Below are 23,126 nucleotides of genomic sequence, written 5' to 3'. Positions count from 1 at the left end.
CACTCTTCTAACTGGCCTAAATCTCTCTGCAAGCTTTGAAAACCTACTTCATTATCCACAACGCCACCTACCTTAGTATCATCTGCATACTTACTAATCCAATTTACCACCCCATCATCCAGATCATTACTGTATATGACAAACAACATTGGAAACAGTACAGATCCCTGAGGCACACCACTAGTCACCGGCCTCCAACCTGACAAACAGTTATCCACCACTACTCTCTGGCATCTCCCATCCAGCCACTGTTGAATTCATTTTACTACTTCAATATTAATACCTAACGATTGAACCTTCCTAACTAACCTTCCGTGCGGAACCTTATCAAAGGCCTTACTGAAGTCCATATAGACAACATCCACTGCCTTACCCTCGTCAACTTTCCTTGTAACCTCTTCAAAAAATTCAATAAGATTTGTCAAACATGACCTTCCACGCACAAATCCATGCTGACTATTCCTAATCAGACCCTGTCTATCCAGATAATTAAATATACCATCTCTAAGAATACTTTTCATTAATTTACCCACTACTGACGTCAAACTGACAGGCCTATAATTGCTAGGTTTACTCTTAGAACCCTTTTTAAACAATGGACCCACATGAGCAATACGCCAATCCTCCGGCACCATCCCCGTTTCTAATGACATTTGAAATATTTCTGTCAGAGCCCCTGCTATTTCTAGACCAACTTCCCTCAAGGTCCTAGGGAATATCCTGTCAGGATCCAGAGATTTATCCACTTTTATATTCCTTAAAAGTGCCAGTACTTCCTCCTCTTTAATCGGCATAGTTTCCATAACTTCCCTACTTGTTTCCCTTACCTTACACAATTCAATATCCTTCTCTTTAGTGAATACCGAAGAAAAGAAATTGTTCAAAATCTCCCCCATCTCTTTTGGCTCCACACGTAGCTGTCCACTCTGATTCTCTAAGGGACCAATTTTATCCCTCACTATCCTTTTGTTATTAATATAACAGTAGAAACCCTTCGGATTTATTTTCACCTTACTTGCCAAACCAACCTCGTATCTTCTTTTAGCTTTTCTAATTTCTTTCTTAAGATTCTTTTTACATTCTTTATATTCCTTGAGCACCTCATTTACTCCATGCTGCCTATGTTTATTATAGATCTCCCTCTTTTTCCGAACCAAGTTTCCAATAACCCTCGAAAACCATGGCACTCTCAAACTTTCAACCTTTCTTTTCAACCTAACAGGAACATAAAGATTCTGTACCCTCAAAATTTCACCTTTAAATGACCTCCATTTCTCTATTACATCCTTCCCATAAAACAAACTGTCCCAATCCACTCCTTCTAAGTCCTTTTGCATCTCCTCAAAGTTAGCCTTACTCCAATCAAAAATCTCAACCCTGGGTCCAGTCCTATCCTTCTCCATAATTATATAGAAACTAATGGAATTGTGATCACTGGACCCGAAGTGTTCCCCAACACATACTTCCGTCACCTGACCTATCTCATTCCCTAACAGGAGATCCAACACTCCCCCTTCTCTAGTCGGTACCTCTATGTATTGCTGCAAAAAACTATCCTGCACACATTTTACAAACTCCAAACCATCCAGCCCTTTTACAGAATGGGCTTCCCAGTCTATGTGTGGAAAATTAAAATCTCCTATAATCGCAACCTTATGCTTAATACAAATATCTGCTATCTCCTTACAAATTTGCTCCTCCAATTCTCGCTCCCCATTAGGTGGTCTATAATACACCCCTGTAAGTGCCACTACACATTTCCCATTCCTCAATTCCACCCAAATAGTCTCCCTAGATGAGCTCTCTAATCTATCCTGCCAAAGCACCGCTGTAATATTTTCTCGGACAAGCAATGCAACACCTCCTCCTCTTGCCCCTCCGATTCTATCACACCTGAAGCAACGAAATCCAGGAATATTTAGTTGCCAATCACACCCCTCCTGCAACCATGTTTCACCAATAGCTACAACATCATATTTCCAGGTATCAATCCATGCTCTAAGCTCATCCACCTTTCTTACAATGCTCCTAGCATTAAAACAGATGCATTTAAGAAACTCTCCACCTCTTTCTCTCTGTTTATCCCTAACAATGCGATCAACTTTATTATCTTTTCCTTCCTTCTGCCCTACATCTTCGGTCTGAGCGCTCCCCTTCTGAAATTGATCTTAGGATTACTGGCACCTTGAAGTGTCTAAACTGGTTTCCTAATAAATAGGACTTTGTTAGATTGAGTACAAACAAACTTTGTCTTACATACATAATTTCCCATTTAAAAATGGTTGCAATTTGGTTCAATCTCTAGACATTTATACTGTGAAACAGCTGCCACATGAAGTAACCCAAATGCAGTACACATTGCAGGCTAAACAAATTCACATCCATTACTAATGTGTGACAAAGTAAATGTGTGCAAGTTAAAGATCACTTTATATCCTCTCACTGAGCAAAATGCAGCCAACCAACAATTATAATACTACTATGCCATATACATTATATAACCTGTGCCATCTTTGAGGCAACAAATTAGCATGATCACCAAATAGGCTTTGTTTAAGTTAGCCCAATCAGCTTCAAATGAGTTTGATGTATTGTTCAGGGTAAGAAAATAGGAATGATAAATTGAGTTGAACTTCATCCTTTCGATTTAATTCCCAAATGCAACTGATCTCTTCAATATTTGATCTACTTTAGTATTAACAAGATCACAATCCAGTTCAGTGAGCTAACTCTGCTACTTTTTGATCAAGTGATACACCTATATAATCTGAGTCACATAATATTTTAATCATAGCTTCAATGTTTCAATTTGGATGCAAATGCTAGGATGGAAATAAAATGGAAGTCTAAGTGAAGTTGGAATGAAGTTGGATGCCGAGGTAGCTTAGCAGTTAGTGTGACTATTACAGCTCAGGATGTTAGAGTTCAATCTTGGCATCCTTTGTAAGGAGTCTGTACATCCTCCCCATGGGTTTCTCCAGGTCCACCGGTTTCCTCCCACAATCCAAAAACGTACCAGGTAGGTTAATTGGTCATTGTAAGTTGCCCTGTGATTAGGTTAAGGTTAAATTGGGATTGTCAGGGTTACTGGGCAGTGGAGCTCGAAGGGCCAGAAGGGCTGTATCTTTAAGAATAAAACATTTTTATTTGGGAGGACAAGACATAAAATCCAAGAAGAACTGCATGGCTCACATTATAAAGACTTTACATTTATTTGGAAAGACTATTAATGTTTCACTCCAGTAAGCTCAACCAAAACTTGCCATAACAGCAACAGGAATCTCCATATCAAGCATCTGTAACAGATCCCAATAATACAAGTTTGGTTGTGGTTTAAGCAAGCTTCCGCTACTTTCATTTGTATTTAACAAACAGAAACACCCCTTTGCTCCAGTAAATAAAGGTTTAAAAAGGATACTGATTTCAGATTCTATCAGAGATAGAAGAAACATTTTACATTGCAGCGCCACAGATTAACATTCAAACCAAAGAAAAGATCCATGCTGACTTTAGTGATGTGATGTGTCTATAGAATCAATCTCTTCAAATAGTCAGCATAATTTAACTGTTTGATTATTGATGAGACTCAACAAAGCTGTAAAGGAAACCTACAGTCATTTCTCTTGAAAGTCCAAAACTGATATTATTAATTAAAAATATACAAAAATCAATAGTGATTTTTAAACTTATCAAATAATGAAAGATTAGTTTCATTTGGGAGTTAGATGATCCAAAGGACTAAATTCAGTTCAACTTACCATTCAGATACTTCTACCCTGAAGAAGTGAAATTCATCAATTCTGTTCAAGGAAAGCAATTTACTAAGAGATAAGCATCTTAGAGCTGAAAGGCACACTGATGCATAACTACAACAGCTGAACGCTTAGTGAGCAGTTGTGATATTGCCTAGAAAAAACTGGTTCTTACAAGTAGGCATTTGATGTTAGCTGGTTATATATACTTAAAGGTATTGAAAGCCAGTTAAGTCAACATGGCATTGGTCCTCAATATTCTTTTTCTGGATTTAATTCATTAATTACAGTTATGTGGGAAGAATTTATGGGTGATCCATCTCTGAAATTCTCTACCTCAAATGTTGTACAGGCTAGACTGTTGTGGAGAATTGAAAAGGGATAGATCATTTTTTGAAAGATTAGGGAATTGGGGTCCATGTGGAACTGGCACTGAAAATGTAATCAGGTCTGGAGCAGGTCAGCCATGATCATTTTGAATGGTAGGGTTAGATCTGAGGGAACAAGTGATATACTCCTGTTCATATTATCTTAGTTTCTCATGTTTGTATTAACGCAATCACAAGATTCTCCCCCTGTACAGCAGACAGCTTAATGCTTAGATGTAATGAATGTACATTAATTTTCCAAGGTGAGCCTGTAAGCTTGTAAAGGAGCTATTCTGGTCTGATATTTGAAGGTAGAAGAGTCACCCAAAGAAACAGTCCAATCTGAGCACTGAACCTACCTATGGTGGAGAGGTGGATGCAAAGGAATATTCAAATAAAATTAACTTAATGGGAATTTCATAAATTATGCACTTTGTGCCGTAGTTACGTTAATGAGCAGTTTACTAAATGTGACTTGAAAGATCAACATAGTAGTTGCTTGCAATCTTTCTCTCAATCCATAGTTTAAATGTAGATTATACATAGAACACCAATTCATAAAAAACTCCTAATAGTAAATCTTCAAAACAGAAAATATCAAAACCAATCTGTAAACAAAATAAATCAATTTACTTTACCAAAATAGCTGAAGCTATTTTGTGATATGAAAACATACTTCATATTTTGACAAATCTACTTCAAGTGCTTTTTTCAAGTGGTTCAAACTGTTCAATTTAATATCAGAGAAAGTATACAGAATACAACCTGAAATTCTTACTCTTCGCAGACATCCACGAAACAGAAAAAAAAACAAATGGATGACAGAAATAAGTCATCCGCAAAGCCCCACTCCCCCTCCCACGCACAAGCCGCAGCCCCTCCCCCTGGCTTGCACCAGCAAAAGTACCAACACCCCTACCCCCCCACCATACAGGCAATAGCAATCAAAAACTGCAGTATTTATTTTGAAACTGAAATATTTATTTATTGAGATACTGTGTAAAAAAGGCCCTTCCAGCCATGCCGCCCAGCAATCCCCTTATTTTAATCCTAGCCTAATTACAGGACAATTTACAACAACCAATTAACCTACCAATAAGCATGTCTTTTGGATTATGGGAGGAAACTGGAGCACCCAGAGGAAACCCATGCAGTCAAGGGGAGAACATACAAACTCTTTACAGGTGGCAGCGGGAATTGAACGTGGGTCACCTGTACCGTAAAGCATTGTGCTAACCACTACGCTACCATACACATGAATACAGCCAAATAAAACAGTGTTCCTCCTGGGCCAAGGTACAGAACACAGTACCAATAATCACGCACAGCAGAAATAGCACATATAATACAATAACAGAAAAAGTTACAAAAATATATATAAATTTATAATATAGCCTAAATCCCTGACTGCCATGGCCTGTAGATTGATAGTGCATGGAAACTGTCACAGACAAGTTTCTCATCTCGTGCAAGTACAACCACAGACGAACACAATCCAAATTGTGAACACCAAGTGAACACTGGAGAGCAGCACCGACAGAAGTGGCCAACTCCCCCCAACCCAACAGGGAATCCAATGGCTCATAGCTAGCTCCAGCATCTCCTTCCCTGGTGGCTGCAACAGGTGACCTCAAGGCAATAATATGACTTTATTATGAATAGGTATTCTATGTATATCGACATTTAAACTACTTGGCTTTATAAAGCATGATCTTATCGTATTCTCTCAGCCATTCTGTCTGAAGTTGTTTAATCTGATTAGACCATAAGACATAGGAGCAGAATTAGACCATCTGGCCCATCAATTCTGCTCTGCCATTCAATCATGGCTGATCCTTTTTTTTCTCCTCCTCAACCCAGTTCTCGGCCTTCTCCACGTAACCTTTGATGTCATGTCCAATCAAGAACCTATCAATCTCTGCCTTAACTACACCCAATGACCTGGCCTGCTCAGCTACATATAACAACAAATTCCACAAATTCACCACCCTTTGGCTAAAGAAATTTCTCCACATCTTGGTTTTGAAAGGCCGCCTCTCTATCCTGAGGCTGTGCCCTCTTAGAATCTCTCACCCTGGGAAGCATCCTTTCCACATGTATTCTGTCTAGGCCTTTCAATATTCGAAAGGTTTCAATGAGATCACCCCTCACATCCTTCTGAGTTCCAGTGAGTACAGACCCAGAGCGATCACATGTTCCTCATATGATAACCTTTTCATTCCTGTAAACATCCTTGTGAACCTCCTCTGGACCTTCTCCAATGCTAGCACACCTTTTCTAAAATGAGGAGCTCGTAACTGTTCACAATACTCAAGGTGAGGCCTCATCAGTGCCTTATAAAGCCTCAGCATCACAACCTTGCTCTTGTATTCTAGACCTTTTGAAACAAATGTTAAAATTGCATTTGCCTTTCTCAACACCAACTCAATCTGCAAGTTAACCTTTCGAGTGTTCTGCTCAAGGACTCCCAAGTCCCACTGCATCTCAGATTTTTGGAATTTCTCCCCGTTGAGAAAACAGTCTGCACATTTATTTCTACTACCAAAGTGCATGACCATGCATTTTCCCACATTATATTTCATTTACCACTTCCTTGCCTATTCTCCTGATCTGTCTAAGGCCTTCTGCAGCCTACCAGTTTCCTCAACACTACCTGCCTCTTCAACAATCTTCGTATCAACTACAAACTTGGCAACAAAGCTATCTATTTTATCATCTAAATCATTTAGATATAGCATAAAAATAAGTGGTCCAAACACTGACTCCTCTGGAACACCACTACTCACTGGCAGCCAACCAGAAAAGGATCCTTTCTTTCCCTACTTGCTGCCTCCTATCAATCAGCCAATGCTCTAACCACATTAGTAACTTTTCTGTAACTTGGTAAACAGCCTCATGTGTGGCACCTTGTCAAAGGCCTTCTGAAAGTCCAAATAGCCAACACCCACTGCATCCACTTTATCTATCCTTCTTTTAATTTCCTCAAAGAATTCCAACAGGTTCATCAGGCAGGATTTTCCCTGAAGCAAACCATGCTGACTTTGTACTATCTTGTCCTGTGTCACCAAGTACTCCATCTGCTCATCCTCAAAAATTGACTCTAACATTTTCCCCATCCACTGAGGTCAGGTTAACTGGTCTATAATGTCCTTTCTGCTGCCTTCCTCTTTTCTTAAAGAGTGGAGTGACATTTGCAATTTTTCAGTCCTCTGGCACTATGCCAGAGTCCAATGATTTTTGAAAGATTATTTCTAATGCCACCACAATCTCTACACTATCTAGGGTGCAGTTCATCTGGTCTGGGTGACTTATGTACCTTTATGTTTTTCAGCTTTTTGAGCACCTTCTCTCTTGTAACAGTAACTGCACTCACTTCTCTTCCTTCACACACTATATCATCAATTATACTGCTAGTGTCTTCCACAGTGAAAACTGATGCAAAATATTCATTTAGTTCATCAGCCATGTCCTTGTCTCCCATTATTTCTCCTGCCTCATTTTCTTGCAGTCCTATATCCACTCTCATTTCTCTTTTATTTTTAACATACTTTGATATTATTTGCTATTTTGCTTTCATATTTCAACTTTTCCATTCTAATAACTTTTTTAGCTGCTCTCTGCAGGTTTTTAAAAACATCCCCAATCCTTTATCTTCCCACTAATTTTTGCTTTGTTGTATGCCCTTCCTTTTGCTTTTACAATAGCTTTGACTTTCCTTGTCAGCTACAGTTGTACTATTTTACCATTTGAGTATTTCTTTATTTTTGGAATACATATATTCTGCACCTTCCTTATTTTTCCCAGAAAAGCACGTCTTTGTTGCTCTGCTGACATCCCTGCCAGCAGCTCCTTCCAATTTACTTTGGCCAGCTCCTCTCTCATACCACTGTAATTTCCCTTACTCTGTTGAAATACTGCTACATCAGACTTTACTGTCTCCCTATCAAATGTCAAGTTGAACACAATCATATTATGATCACTGGTTCCTAAGGGTTCTTTTACTTTAAATTCCCTAATTGCCTCCAGTTCATTACCTAACACCCAATTCCAGTATAGCTGATCCCCTAGTAGGCTCAACGACAAACTTATCTCAAAAGCCATCTCTTCAGCATTCAACAAACTCACTCTCAAGATCCATTACCAACCTGATTTTCCCAATCGACTACCATGACTACCATAACATTGCCCTTTTGACACGCCTCTTCTATTTCCTGTTGTAATCTGCGGTCCAGTGTTGGGAGGCCTGTATGTAACTGCCATCCACATTCTTTTACTCTTGCAGTTTCTTAATTCAACCCACAAGGATTCAACGTCTTCCGATCCTATGCCAAATCTTTCTACTAATTTGATGCCATTCTTTACCAGTAGCGCCACACCACCCCCTCTGCCTACCTTCCTATCCCTCTGATATAAAGTGTAACTTTAGACATTCAGCTCCCAACTACAACCATCCTTCAGGCACAATTCAGTGATGGCCACAACATCATAGTTCTGTGGCATTATAATGGATTTAGAACTCATCTAACAATGCTGTACTTCTGAGCTTTAATTGAGAAAGAGAAGAATTCTACGTATTTCCTATTTCATTCTGTGCCTTTAATATCCGTTGTTTAAATTCAAATGCCAAACAAATGCTTCTGTTAGTGAATCTCTGTAATCTTCATTGCTCATGCATCAAAGCAAGCCACGTGAATTTTCAAGAGCAATGTGACAAATCATGAAGAACAAGTTAGAACAGCTAAAAAACAACAACCCATCAGATCTTGATCAGGACTTGAATATTGACATATCCTGCATTTATTCACTTCAGTGGTGATGTCTCCAGTCAGCCTATTGGCCCAGTCAAATTTTCTGGTGAGTTACTGAGCTTCACTGGAAGAAATTTTGTGAAGATATTCAGTTTGTGTTAAATGATCTCAGTTGGATCGGTACATATCCCTGTTCTGATGACAGGTCATTGATCTGAGCTTTAACGTACTTCACCTCTCCCAGGAAGAACTTGACCTACTGAGTACTTATAGCATTTCCAATTTTTAAATTTCACTATTCATTCCATTTGGTATTTATGCTATCCAGCAATCTAGTTAGCTTCCCCCAGCCCCTCTATTTATTACCCCTGTCACTGCAATGCACTGCAAACACTTAAAACCACTTTTTATAATGCTGTTTATATTGTAAATACATGCTGGTATTTATGTATTTTATACACATTTGCACATACCTCAACAAAATGAAAATTGAAAGTAATTTTTTCCTGCACAAAATTATTAAAATATTAGATGAAACAAACATCCCCCTCCCATCATTGCTGCTGTGGAACAGGGAGCTCTTTGAAATTGATAGTGATATGAAGCCATTCGTAGCACTGGAACTCAATAATAAACATGATCGAGGTGGTCATTCAACTTCGACAGTCTATGGAGGATCCAGCTCCACGATGTCTGTGCTCTGACTGCGGACATTTCACTGAGAGATTAACACCAACTGTACATAAGTTGTATATGTAATGTAAATGGATTTTGTGTTTAGACTTGGGTCCCCAAGGTATCTCAGTGCATAAATGTAAATATTCCAAAATCTGTAAATAATAAACTTCTCCAGCCGCAAGCAGTTTGGATAAGGAATGCTCATTCTGTACATGTAAATGTATATGGTGAATAAAGTCAATCCTTGATAAGTGCAGTTATGATTTTTCAGAGCAAGTGATGTGATAAACAGTCTGGCATCATGAAGCCTATCATAAACATAAGCTGCTTCCACAAGTTGTTGTGGGCTTGCAATTAAACCCTTACAATCTCAAGAAGTCTGCAACATAAGGAGAGGGAAAAGCAGTGAACTTGAATCACTTACGTATAACTATCTGACTGAGATCTTTAAAATCAAGAGGATAATGAACTAAAAATAGCTTTTCTCAAAACAAAATATGGTCAGTTTGGCTTTCTGAACAGATGATGTGCCTCAGAATATATCTCATGTGCAGAGACCCTGACAGCATCTTAAAGAACTTCAGAGTCACATAGATTCTGCTCTCCCAGTAAATAGTTACTAGGATGACTAATTGTTCATTTATTCAGATCTCTTACTGGTTATGAGAAGACATAAGACAAGCACAAGTAAACACATTTCTAAAAAAAAATCAAAATGCCTAAATCATTCAGCATTGTAAAGAAAACTCAATTAATTTGTTAAATCTATGTCGATATTTTCTTTTCCAAAGCAAAGATGCCTCATGATTGATTTAACTTTTTCCTGGAACTTTATGATAAACATTCATTTTGCAATACAGAGTTATGATTCATCAAATTTTGTTTGCAGAAAAGCTGGCATTAGAAACAGAAGTGACTACATTTGTTGTAAAGGAAACAAAAGCACTCCTGCATTTCCTTAACTGTATTCTTGTAATTGGTTCCAAGGTTGTCAAGCCGTGGAGTGGTAGTGGGGACAAGCTCCCACTACCTAAAAGTGCTCCTCATGACTTGCGCCTCTGACAACCAAGTCCAACTCCTGGTCTTCTCATGTGGCTTAGCCTCTAAGCCCAGCGGAACTGTTTCTACTGACAGGAGAAGGGGCCAAGGCGGATCCTAGCACCTTAAAACCAGTGCTTCGGGTAGATGGAGCTCGTCAGCCTGGGAAGGCAGTCCATCTAAAAATGGGAAAACTCTGATTTCAAACCTCCGCTGCCTTGCAGCCATACCCACTTATGGGAAAGGCTTCGGGAGTAAACCCCAAGGACAATCCGGAGCTGGAGTCCCTAAGGCAATCCGACGTTGCCTTCAACCTCGCTCCGGCAACTCCTGCGACGTCACTGGTGCCAAGCTGTATTGGCCTTTGCCCTTTCCTTGGACAACATCGCTGGCGTGGAGAGGGGAGACTTGCTGCTTGGGCAACAGCCGGTCTTCCATACAACCTTGCCCTGGCCTGCGCCCTGGAGAGGACATAGTAAGACTTTCCAGGCGCAGATCAATGGTCTCACAAGACTACAGATGCCATCAATCAAATCAATCAATTTTTGTAATTATTGAGTGTAGTCTTGAGTTTACAATTTCATCTGGAATTAATTGAACAAGTACCTTATGATAATAATTAACTGATTCTAATCTTAAGGAAAGATGCCTGCAATTCCTTGAAAATCAAAGTTGCTGCATGACTTGCTGAGTCCCTCCGACATCTTGTTTGTATTGCTCAAGCTTTCCAGTATTTGTGGAATCTCTTGTGTACATCATCATTATACCTGCTGTGACGGACTCAAACTCAGGTCCTGCATTCATGAATCAGCTCTTCCACTGCTACCTTCACAGTTCCATTGTTTATACTCAACATAGTCTTAAAAATTAAGAAACACAACATAGGAGTTTTTGTAAGAACTTTAGAAACATGAGCAAGAGCAGGCTTCCTTTGAGCCTATTTTTCTACTCATAATTGATGTGGCCATGGCCTTCCCTTTCCTGCCAGATTCCCACAACCCTTCACACCCCTTTAATAAAAAACAAGCTATCTTAGCCTTGAACAACCTGAAAATGACTCGTTTATCCCAAATCTCTTTTTGATTAATTAGTAAATGCTCTTGCTATTTTACATTACCGACAATATCACAATGTCTTACTTTATGCACTAACAAGTATCTGAGAGTGAGGATGACCTTAACTTTGATTTGAGAACAGTCCAGACACTTATGTGAGCTTATATATATGGTTTGCAGCAAAACCCCTCAGAGTTCAAAGTAAATTTATTATCAAAGTACATACATGTAACCATACATCCTTCAAGAATCACTATATTCTGGAATGGTTCTGGAAGACTGGAAAATTGCAAATGCCACTCCATTCTTCAAGAAGGGAGAGAGGCAGAAGAAAGGAAATTACAGGCCAGTTAGTCTGACCTCAGTGGTTGGGAAGATGCTGGAATTGATTGTTAAAGATGTAGTTTTGGGGTATTTGGAGGCACATTATAAAATAGGCCAAGGTCAGCAAGGTTTCCTCAAGGGAAAATCTTGCCTGACAAATCTGTTGGAATTCTTTGAAGAAATAACAAACAGGATAGACAAAGGAGTATCAGTGGATGTTGCATATGTGGATTTTCAGAAGGCCCATGACAAGGTGCATTATATGAGGCTGCTTAACAAGCTATGAGCCCATGGTATTACAGGGAAGGTTCTAGCATAGATAAAGCAGTGGTTGATTGGTAGTGTGGGAATGAAGGGAGCCTTTTCGGGTTGGCTGCCAGTGACTAGTGGTGTTCCACAGGGGTCAGTGTTGGGACTGCTTTTTTACGTTATAAGGCAACGACTTCGATGTGGAATTGATAGCTTTGTTGTATGCAGATGATACGAAGATAGGTGGAAGGCAAGTAGCTTTAAGAAAGTAGACAGGCTACAGCAAGATGTAGAAAGATTAGGAGAATGGGCAAAGTAATGGCAGAGGGAATACAGTGTCGGGAAGTGTATGGTTATGCACTTTGGTAGAAGAAATGAAAGGGTAGACTATTTTCTAAATGAAGATAATATTCAAAAATCTGAGGAGCAAAGGGTCTTTGGAGTCCTTGTGTAGGATTCCCTTAACCTTAATTTTCAAGTTGAGTCTGTGGTGGGGAAGGCAAATGCGATGTTAGCCTTAATTTCAAGAGAAACAGAATATAAAAGCAAGGATGTAATGTTGAAGCTTTATAAAGCACAGGTGAGGCCTCACCTGAAGCATTGTAAAATGTTTTGAGCCTTTTATCTAAGAAAGGATTTGATGACACTGGAGAAGGTTCAAAGGAGGTTCATGAAAATGATTCCAGGATTGAATGGCTTGTCATATGAAGAGCGTTTGATGGCTCTGGGCCTGTATTCACTGGAATTCAGAAGAACGAGGGGTGACTTCATTAAAACCTATCAAATGTTGAAAGGCCTTGATAGAATTGATGTGGAGAGGATGTTTCCTATGGTGGGAGAGTCTAAACCAGAGGACATAGCCTCAGAATAGCGGGGTGTCCTTTTAGAATGGAGATGAGGAGGAATTTCTTTAGACAGAGTGGTGAATCTGTGGAAATTGTTGCCACAGGCAGCTGTGGAGGCCAAGTCTTCATGTATATTTAAGGCAGAAGTTGATAGATTCTTGATTGGTCAGAGCATGAAAGGACATGGGGAGAAAGCAAGAGATTGGGGCTGAGAGCGAAATGGATCAGCCATTTGAAATGGTCGAGTGGACTCAATGGCCAAATGGCCTCATTCTGCTCCTATATTTTATGGTCTCATGTACAACCTTGAGATTCATTTTCTTGTGGGTTTTCATAGTAAATACAAAGAAACACAACAGAATCAATGAAAAACTGCACACAAGACAGATAAACAATCAATCTGTAAAAGCAAACTATACAAATACATTAAAATAAATAAGCACTAAATATTGAGAACATGAGATGAAGAGTCCCTGAAAGTGACTCCATAGGTTGTGGGCACTGTTCAATGTTGGGGGGAGGGCTAAATTTGAATATTTATCCCCTCTTGTTCAAGAGCCTGATGGTAGAGTGTAATAATTGTTCCTGAACCTGGCGATGCGAGTCCTGAGGTTTCTGTCCCTCCTTCCTGGTGACAGCAGTCAGAAGAAAGCATGGCCTGGATGGTGAGGGTCCTTGATAATGGATGCTGCTTTCCTGCAACAGTGCTCCTTATAGATGTGTTCAATGTTGGGGAGGGTTTTACCCATGAAGGACTGGGTTGTATCCACTACTTTTGTAGGATTTTCCATTTAAGGAGATTTTATATTTCCATACCAGGGCGTGATGCAACCAGTCAGTATACTTTCTAGTGTGCATCTATAGAAGTTTGTCAAAGTTCTAGATGACATGCCAAACCTTTGCAAACCTCTAAGAAAATAGAAGCAGTTCCGTGCTGGACTCAGGATATATCCTGTGAAATTATAACACTGAGGAATTTAAAGCTGCTAACCCTCTGATCCCCTGTGATTCTTTTTGTCAATGTAACTTTTATGCATCATATATATGCACTGCATTTCAGAATATCATACCAGGAAAAAACTGATCAGCTAAAGTTAACACTCCCAGATATGTACACTCCATGAAAAATAGTTCAAGCATCCCCAAGTCAGCAACTGTATCTCTTATCGAACTCCAAGGAAAAATAAAAAGAATAAATATAAAATTAAACAATAATCATATAAATAAGCATAATAAACAATAATAAACATCAAAGTATTTTTTTTGTACCCAAACCAGTTAGAACTGCTTCAACACAACACAGCACATGCCATGGTAGCATTGCGGTAATGCAATGCTATTATAGTTTGGGGTGTTGGAGTTTGGAGTTCAATTCCAAAGTCATCTGTAAAGAGTTTGTATGTTTTCCCTGTGGAACATGTGGGTTTTCCCTGGGTCCACTGGTTTCCTCCCATAGTCCAAAAACCTACTGGTTAGTAGGTTAATTGTTCATTGTTGATTGTCCGCTGATTAGGCTAGAGTTAAAATTGGGGGTTGCTGAGCAGTGCGGTTCAAAGGACCTATTACTTATGCATCTCTAAATTAATAAATAAAGAAGCTGATCCATGTATATGGTACTTTCATTTCATGTACCAAACATTAATGCCTTTTTATTTGCTCTACCCCTTCCCCGTTATAATTACTCAACTTTACACCTTCAATGCAGTGACTGTAAGCCATGATGTTATCACATTAAAAAAATGTACAGATCAATAAAGCAAGATTTAGCACACTAACGTTCTGTGCATAATCAAGAGTGGAATCAATGTGTTTCTATCTCAGTGATAGATGGATCAGCTTGGAATGCTCAAGTCAAAAAGGAGGAGGACTAGACCTGGAATGTAGGTGGGGCCACAATATCACTATGCTATATGCTTCTTATTTTGATGTGCTGAAATCTGATAAAAATTTATTCCAGAATTGATGGGTATGCACAAATGCATACAATTCAACAGTTCAACTATCAAAACACTAATGCGCTGCAAAATACAATAAAAAGTTACAGCATCGTTCTATGACTGTACTTATAAAGAGTAACTGTTTTTCTGCAACTCTTATTTTTACATTTATCATTTAAAATAATTCTTTACTTTGACCCTTCTTCTCTGCAATACACTCTTTTAAGATGAGATATTAAGCAAATAATTTGCTTTCTTAACTCCAGCTATGCTGTTATAAAACTATCACTGAGATGACAATGAAAACCTTTTGAATTTACTTATAATTAAGCTGAAACTTTCTGAAATGCAATGGCAGGAGAAGTAAAGGGTTAGTCTACACCACCTCTGGAAGAAATAAAAATGCAGCAGTTCCCTTAGCCAAATTTCATGAACTTAGCATTCCAAGGACCATTGATACATGTTCAAGCCTGTATTTTTTGACTTTTTATCTTGATTTTTTTCATTGTCAACAGAAACACATCAAAGCACTTGACAGAATATATCATGTTTTCACTGTCAACACTAAAAAGGATCAGCCATATACACTGCAAACACAAGAGTAATTGGTACAGTACCATTATAGGAGAGTCGTGGTTTGCTGAGACACATTATAAAGTGCATCTCCATCTCGTCGGAAGCTACTGATTTTGAACATATTGGGCACTTGAAACCTGAAAGAAATAAAAGGGATATGTCAATGTTTAAATTAATTGATAAATAAAAATTCCTTTAATTATATCTTGTAGCTTCTGTAGTAGCAAGTTCTTTTTGATGCAATTATGTTTATTATAACATCGTAAGCTGACAGAACATGCTGAGTTTATTAGTATTTCAATAAACCTTTACTTTCCACATCATGCTTTCAATAGTCTTATCACTAAACAATCGCTTATTCAGAAATTCAACACACTTAATTTTTATAAAACAAATTTCTTTTGCCTCACATATCAAAATCATTAAAATTAGCTGCAGTACAGGTTGAAGGTTATAATAATTAAAATAACCACGCATGCAGAATGTAAACTAACCAGAGCAATGGAGAGATTGCTAAACTATTATAGTTTACCAAGAGATGAAAGAGGATTGGTCAAAGATACTTCTTCAAGCTGAAGATAAATAAATATTTGGGGAAAATAAAAATCAAGGAATTGAGGGTTATGAGGAAGGCACAGAAGAGGAGATAAGACCAACATAATTCAACACTAATCTTATTGAATAGCAGGGCAGGTTTGAAAAGCCCAGTGGCCCAACTCTTGCTTATATTTTCTTGTGTTCACCTAGGAAATACAACATCCAATGATCTGCAAATTTATGCAGTCATCAATTCATAATTTTGAACGGAATTCCTAAACTTAGGTTCATATCTATTTCTTCTCAGTATTTGAATTTGTTCCTGTTGCAAACGGTCTCACTTGACCAACAATTCCAAGTCAAGACATTCATAATCTATTTAATGTATGTTTCAACGACAAACAGTCTCAGTTCCTGGTCAAAAGTATTCTGGTGATTACAATTTTCTTAACTCTCAAACAAACAGCTCATCACAATTAAAGCAACCCTACTTTTTGTTGAAGTATTTGGTAATCTAGTTTGAGGGTAGTTATTATTACAGAAAAATATGTTAAGTTAAGAATATTTGGACAAACCTACATATTTAAAAATACCATTAGTTATAAATTTAAATTAATAAGATCAGACAGGAGAAACATTTTAAGTCTGATAAAGCATAAGTTATATGGAAAGTTACGACAAATATTTATGGTCCAAATGTTTTTATAATGTTAAATGTATACTCTCTCATCTATTTAAAATTATTTAATTCAATTTACTCTACAAAACTGAAATGCAAGTATGAAAATCAACTTAAAATTTTTAGTAGCTGTGATTGCACAGCATTTCCATAAAGCTACAATTCTAAAGCAGTATGCACCCATAGATTATTTCAAATGATGCAAAATTGTAAATTCTATCCATAAAATTAAAACAGATTGTCTGTTTGATTAAGCAATTTATTCCATTTGATATTCCACCAGAAATTAGTCATTATTCAGCAGGTTTAATAAATACCAAAGGAGAAAGGTCACGCTTTTCACTGCCTCGGTAATGCAGCCAGCATAATCAAAGATCCTATCTACCCCAACAGGCAAAAGATACAAAAGCCTGAAAGCACCTACTACCAGTCTCAAGGACAACCTTTATTATACTCATATCAGACTCTTGAATGGACCACTTATATGATAAAATGGACTCAGCCTCAAACTGCCTTATTATGACCTTGCACTTAATCATTTACCTGCACTGCATCTTTTCAGTAGCTTTTACGCGTTATTCCACACTGTCATTATTTTACCGTATCCTAGTTCCACGCACTGTGTAATGATTTGATCTGTATAAACCATATCCAAGAAAAGCTTTTCACTGGACCTTGGTACATGTGACAACAATAAACCAATACCAATATCAATCCAGATGGAATGTAACCGATTAGAGAAAAGTGTGGCAACTACAAAGGCTCTGGTCATAATCCTCCAATTCTACATAAATGCAAAAAGCGAAATGGTGGGCTTCTGGGAACAAAATTAATTAGCACTTGGAAAAGCACAGATTAGTAAATGAAGGCTAATTTACAGTCATTTAGGTCACATGTTTGATTACCTCGATGGGGCTCTTTGATGAAGAAACAGAGTATTGCCAATGATGGTACACTCAATGTCATGGCACAGCACAGAAATAGGCTCTTAACCCACCAGATCTATGCCAACCATGTTGCTCATTTATATTCATGCCATTCACCCCATTACAACCATTGATCATGCCTTCCCTATTTAAATGTCATCTAAATACCCCATAAACGTAGATATATCAGCTGATTATAAGCACCGTACATCAGACATGCTTCACATTTGAAACTGGTTATGACACGCAGGTCAGAAAGCAGCGTGCAGTGGTAAATGATTGCAACGCCCATCAGTCTGAAAACAATGTGATGTTCTGCAAGGACAAAGTTGGATGCACTGATCTTCAATAAATTAATTGATACAAGAGGGATGAAAATTAACACAGAAAAATGAAGTGGTTAATGGGGTAAAAATAAGCAGATATCCCACTGATCTCTCTCGTGCAAACGGAAGAAGCAAAAGCCATAATTCCCAGTTCTAGTCAGAACACCAGTACTTAAAATTACTTAGCGAGATTGGCAAATTCAAAGGGATTTGGAAAAGTTTCTCATCACATTAACAGGTATGGGTACTGAAATTTAACTTCTCTAAAAAGGCAGGAATTCAGTATACTTAAGGGAAGAGTTGACATCTGTTCCATGAGTTTAAATACCAGAGACATCGGGAATTTTATTTCAAAATATGTGAACTTATCAAGTAAAGATTAAAGAGGTTAGAATTATTTGTCACACGTACATCAAAATAGAGTGAAATGCATAGTTTGCATCAACAACCAACACAGTCCCAGGATGTGCTAGGGGCAGTACACAAGTGTAGCCACGGCTCTGGTGCCAACATAGCATGCTCATATCTTACTAACCCATTCTCTTTGTGGAATGAGAGGGGAAACTGGAGCACCCAGTGGAACACGGGATTCTTGAGGGAACACATTTCCCATTTATTGTCCCTTTCTATCTATATGACGTTCACAGCTACGTGTATCCATTTTTAACTTTGTGGTGTTAAACACAAGGTTTAACAAACTCCTTACGTACAGCTGAAGGAATTAAACCCCCATCACTGATGCTAAAAAACTTTATACTAGCCACCACACTACCATGCCACCCAGGGTAAGATAACTATATTAAGCAGCACATACACTTTAATTAAGATAAGAAGAAACCATGCGGTTAATGGATAGTCCTATAAAATGCCCAAGAGGGAAAATGTCCTTTTTACACAGTAGACTGCAAAATTAAAATATAAATACATCACAAAGTTAAAAATGGATACATGTAGCTGTGAATGTCATATAGAAAGGGACAAGAAATGAGAAATGTGTTCCCTCAAGAATCCATGTGTGGGTGCTGTTTATTGCTCTCTTTAAATGAGGAGGAAAATGAATTGGTTTTCCTAATGTAGACTGCCAACAATACCTCCCTAGTGTTGAGGTGCATGCAAATTGGAAAATGTTATTCATGTCCCCAGCAAGAGTGCTACCAGTACAGTGGTTGATGACTAATATCACTGCCAGTGGCCACTCAGTTCTACAGCTACATTTGAGCTGCAGGATGTGTCCTAACTTAATTTGATGGATAGGAATAAAGAATCGACGTTTTGGGTTGAGATCCTTCATCCATGTGTATATGGGTCTGTGTCAGTGTGAGGGGTATATGTATGGCAGACAACCCCAATAGGCAGATCGTGGGCCAGGTCCGGACCGCAAGAACCAAATGTCTGGACCGTGCCGACCGATTGGCATTTATGTGAACGCACCTGTCATAACATATAAATAAAGCATGCGCTACTCTAATTTATTTTAACCTCATCCCACACCGTACACTTGACCTATGCCCCCATAGAGCACGCAACCTACTGCGCGCTCTCTAGGGTCCTCGACTAGACAGTGGCACGCACCAGCTACCCACCTGTCATCTAAGAAGCGAATCTGTCATCTAAAAGCGGATTTGTCATCTAAGCGAATTGCTACCAGCAGTAAGTCATGGACCCTAAACCAAGAACAACATAGCCTGCACAAAAAAGCACAAAGTCGACCAGGAAAACCGTCAGTTCAAATCCAACTGGACTGATCGGTTTTGTTTTATTTGACCGGAGCATGCCAATGCTAAACCAACATGCTTAATATGCATGCAGTCCGTAGCTGTCTGCAAATCAGAAAATCTAAAGCGGCACTTCAACACTATGCATGCTGCCAGTTTTAATGCCAACTACCCTGCAAAATCAGATCAACGTAAACAAAAATTGCAATTATGATAACATCATACAAGCACTAGTTTCTACTATCTGTAAGGCAACATCTGCACGAGAGCACAACAGCCGCATCATTACATGTGTCATGGAATCTTGTCAAAGCTGAGAAGCCATTCTCTGATGCCAAGTTGATTAAAACGTGTGCAATTGATATGGTTGGCAAAGTTTTAAGTCATGATGAGAAAACCAAGAAAACGGTTGTGGGGCTATTAAAGATGGTGCCATTGCCAGCTAACACGGCAACAAGAAGAGTAGAAGTTTTAGCGGAGGAGTGTTTTTCCAATCTACTCACCAATTTGGAGAAAGCAGAAGCCATATCACTAGCTATAGACTCGTCCTGTGACCGAACCGATATGGAAGAGCTTTTGATGGAAAGACCTTTTGAGAAGAGCTACTTTGTTTGCTTCCTCTGCTTGGGCGCACAACTGGGGAAATAATTTTTAACGAATTGACACAGTTCTTTGAGAAGAATGGCTTGGATGTGAGCAAAATTGTGTCCGTTGTCACCGATGGGGCTCTGTCGATGGTGGGACAACACAAGGGCTTGATAAGCAGGTTTGCCACTAACCCAGCACTCTTGGCATTTCATTGCATTGTTCACAAATCAGTGTTGTGCACTAAACTGTGTGGGGAAATGAAAGAGGCGATAGATACTGTGACAAGAATGGTAAATTTTGTTCGTGAGAGTTCTAGTCTACAACATCGCCTTTTCAGAGCATTGCTGGAGGAGATGTCAGTGGAACAGAAATATCTTTTGCTGCATAATGATGTTCGCTGGCTGAGCAAAGGCCATGTGTTAGAGAGGGTGTGCGAACTGCATGATGAGCTTGTGTCATTTTTATCCAGCCTGCAGAGCCAAAAAGTCCAAGGATTTAAGAGGTTTTTAAGTGACAACAAGGTGATGGCACATGATCTTTTTTTGTGTGACATCATGTCTCATCTAAATCAACTTAATCTGCAATTACAAGGCAACAACCACACTGTTGCGGACATGTACATGTACATGTACATGGACATGCGGATTGAAGCTTTCCGGTCAAAGCTGAACCTTTTGGAGAGAGACATTCACGGGAGAAAGTTGCACTTTCCACGTCTGCGGGAGCATCGCGAGAAGAACGAAATGTGGGAGGATCCAGTGATGAAGGATTTCATGACAAGCCTGGCAGAAAACTTCAGGGAATGATTTGAAAGCTTCCCTAAACTCTCAGGTGACATCCTCCTCTTCCTGAGACAGCCGTTCTCCATTTCAACTGACGGCCAATGGACTGCAGAGGCCAAAAGGTTGGTGCCTTCCATAGATGAGGTCTTAGAAATGGGAACATCTGATTTGCTCAAAGCACAACACAAGGACGTTGGGGTGAGTGACTTTTGGATCAACGTGGTACCCCAAGCTCAATTCAAAACCACGAGAACTATTGCAATGCTCCTGCTCATGCTGTTCCCCTCCACTTACATATGTGAGTCATCGTTTTCTTCAATGAACTCTATCAAGAACCAGGACAGAAACAGACTCTCCAATGCACATCTTGGCCAGTGCCTCAGGATTGCCTCAACAGAACACAGGCCTGACATCAGAAGGATTGCCTCATCCCGTTGTTGTCACTTCTCTCACTGATTAGTGAGTGAATCAATTTTTTTTGGTCAACTTGTCAATCTTATTGTGGTATAATAATATTACAACAACAATAATACTGATAATCTCATTTACAGCTACACTTCATACTTCAAATGCTACATAGCTTAATTAAAAAGAACAAATAGATTAAATGAAAGAACAGAAACTGTGGAAAAGGCAGTACTACTAAAACTCTTTGTGTGGAAGAGAAGTGGTGAAGACTACCATGTTTTGGACTTATTTTGTTTCAAGAGTGCATTTTTTTCCCTTCTTGACCCATAACACAGGCTTTGAGAATCCTAGGCCTAAATTATTACTATTACTACTACTACTACTACTACTACTAATAATAATGGTGGTAATAGCAGCAACAACATCTGCCCATAGAACAACTTACTGGCGGAATGAAAAAAAACGCTGGATGTTTTGGCCCTTGGCTTGGCATGCTTGACATAATTTGGCCCTTGTGGAAAACTAATTGGGGAACCCTGACCTATGGGGTTGTGTGGGGAGGGGTGTCTGTGAGTCTGTGGGTGTGGTGGCAGGAATGTGTTCGTAGTTCATATGGATTCAGTATCGTGCAAAATAGGTGAGATGTTTTCAGTAACTGGAACATCATTTAGGACTGCTATTCCACAAAAGGGGAACACTCACTGGATGACTGGGTAACTGTGACAGTAAGGGCAGGATGACAATTAGTTGGCACTGGATTTGATTAAAAAAGCATGGAACTTAATGAGCTTCATTAGGCCTCTGTATGTGTGTTGTCAGAGGTGATCCATAACATAACCTGGCAACAGTATGTTCACTTTAAGTCTCCTAGCAACAATTCATCACCAAATCAAAGTAGGTCATCACCAGGAATAATCTCTGCCCTACAGCACTCACAACCCGGTTTGCTGAACTTTATTTTTCTTCCTCCATTAGATATGTGGAATTTCATTATGAAATTGTCAGCATTATATGTCCTAAATGTATAGGTTGACAGTGGCCAAAGACCTGAATGAAATTCAGAACAAGACTGGCATATTATTATTACTCTGATTTTAAACCAAACTACATTGATGTTGGAGGAGAAGGGACAAGAGATTTTAATATTAAATGAAACTTTAGTGTCCTGGCATTTCCAAAGCAATTAGTGCTGACATTCCCAATTCTCACCACCACCCTCATTATAATAGAAAAAGACTGCAGTAAATGCTTTGAAAGGCCACAGATTTCCAGCAGGAGTCACTGGATAGCAATCAGTACAGCAGCTACTACTATCCAAAGAGCACAGAGACCTACTGTTAACAGCCAGCAGCACACACTTTAGTTAGCAGAGATCAGCTGAGATCAACTTAGATGGTAAAAACTAGTCATGACATGCTGAGTTGAGCCAGAGCAAAAGACTTAGGGTTACAACTCCTTCCAAGCATCAAATCATCTCTGTGGTTATTTTGAGGTGTGCTCAAGATTGGTCTCAGCAGGAATGTCCCTGCAGTCAGAGATAATCTAAAGTAAAACTCACAAGTGAATCATGCAAATTGTCAACTGAACAAGCTCTA

The 23,126-nt window shown here is 39.0% G+C and overlaps 1 protein-coding gene across 1 annotated transcript in view; it reads right to left on the bottom strand.

The window, feature by feature from the left end:
- znrf1 (zinc and ring finger 1) overlaps positions 1-23,126 on the bottom strand; it is a 249,110-nt gene that overhangs the window by 114,514 nt on the left and 111,470 nt on the right. Inside the window, exon 2 of the mRNA XM_073069807.1 lies at positions 15,612-15,707. Coding sequence (XP_072925908.1) covers positions 15,612-15,707 — 96 coding nt within the window. The remainder of the gene's footprint in view (positions 1-15,611; positions 15,708-23,126) is intronic.

Source organism: Hemitrygon akajei, chromosome 17, assembly GCF_048418815.1.
Source record: "Hemitrygon akajei chromosome 17, sHemAka1.3, whole genome shotgun sequence".
Taxonomy (NCBI): domain Eukaryota; kingdom Metazoa; phylum Chordata; class Chondrichthyes; order Myliobatiformes; family Dasyatidae; genus Hemitrygon; species Hemitrygon akajei.
Note: the sequence above shows the minus strand (reverse complement) of the source record. Positions and strands in the feature narration are given on the sequence as shown.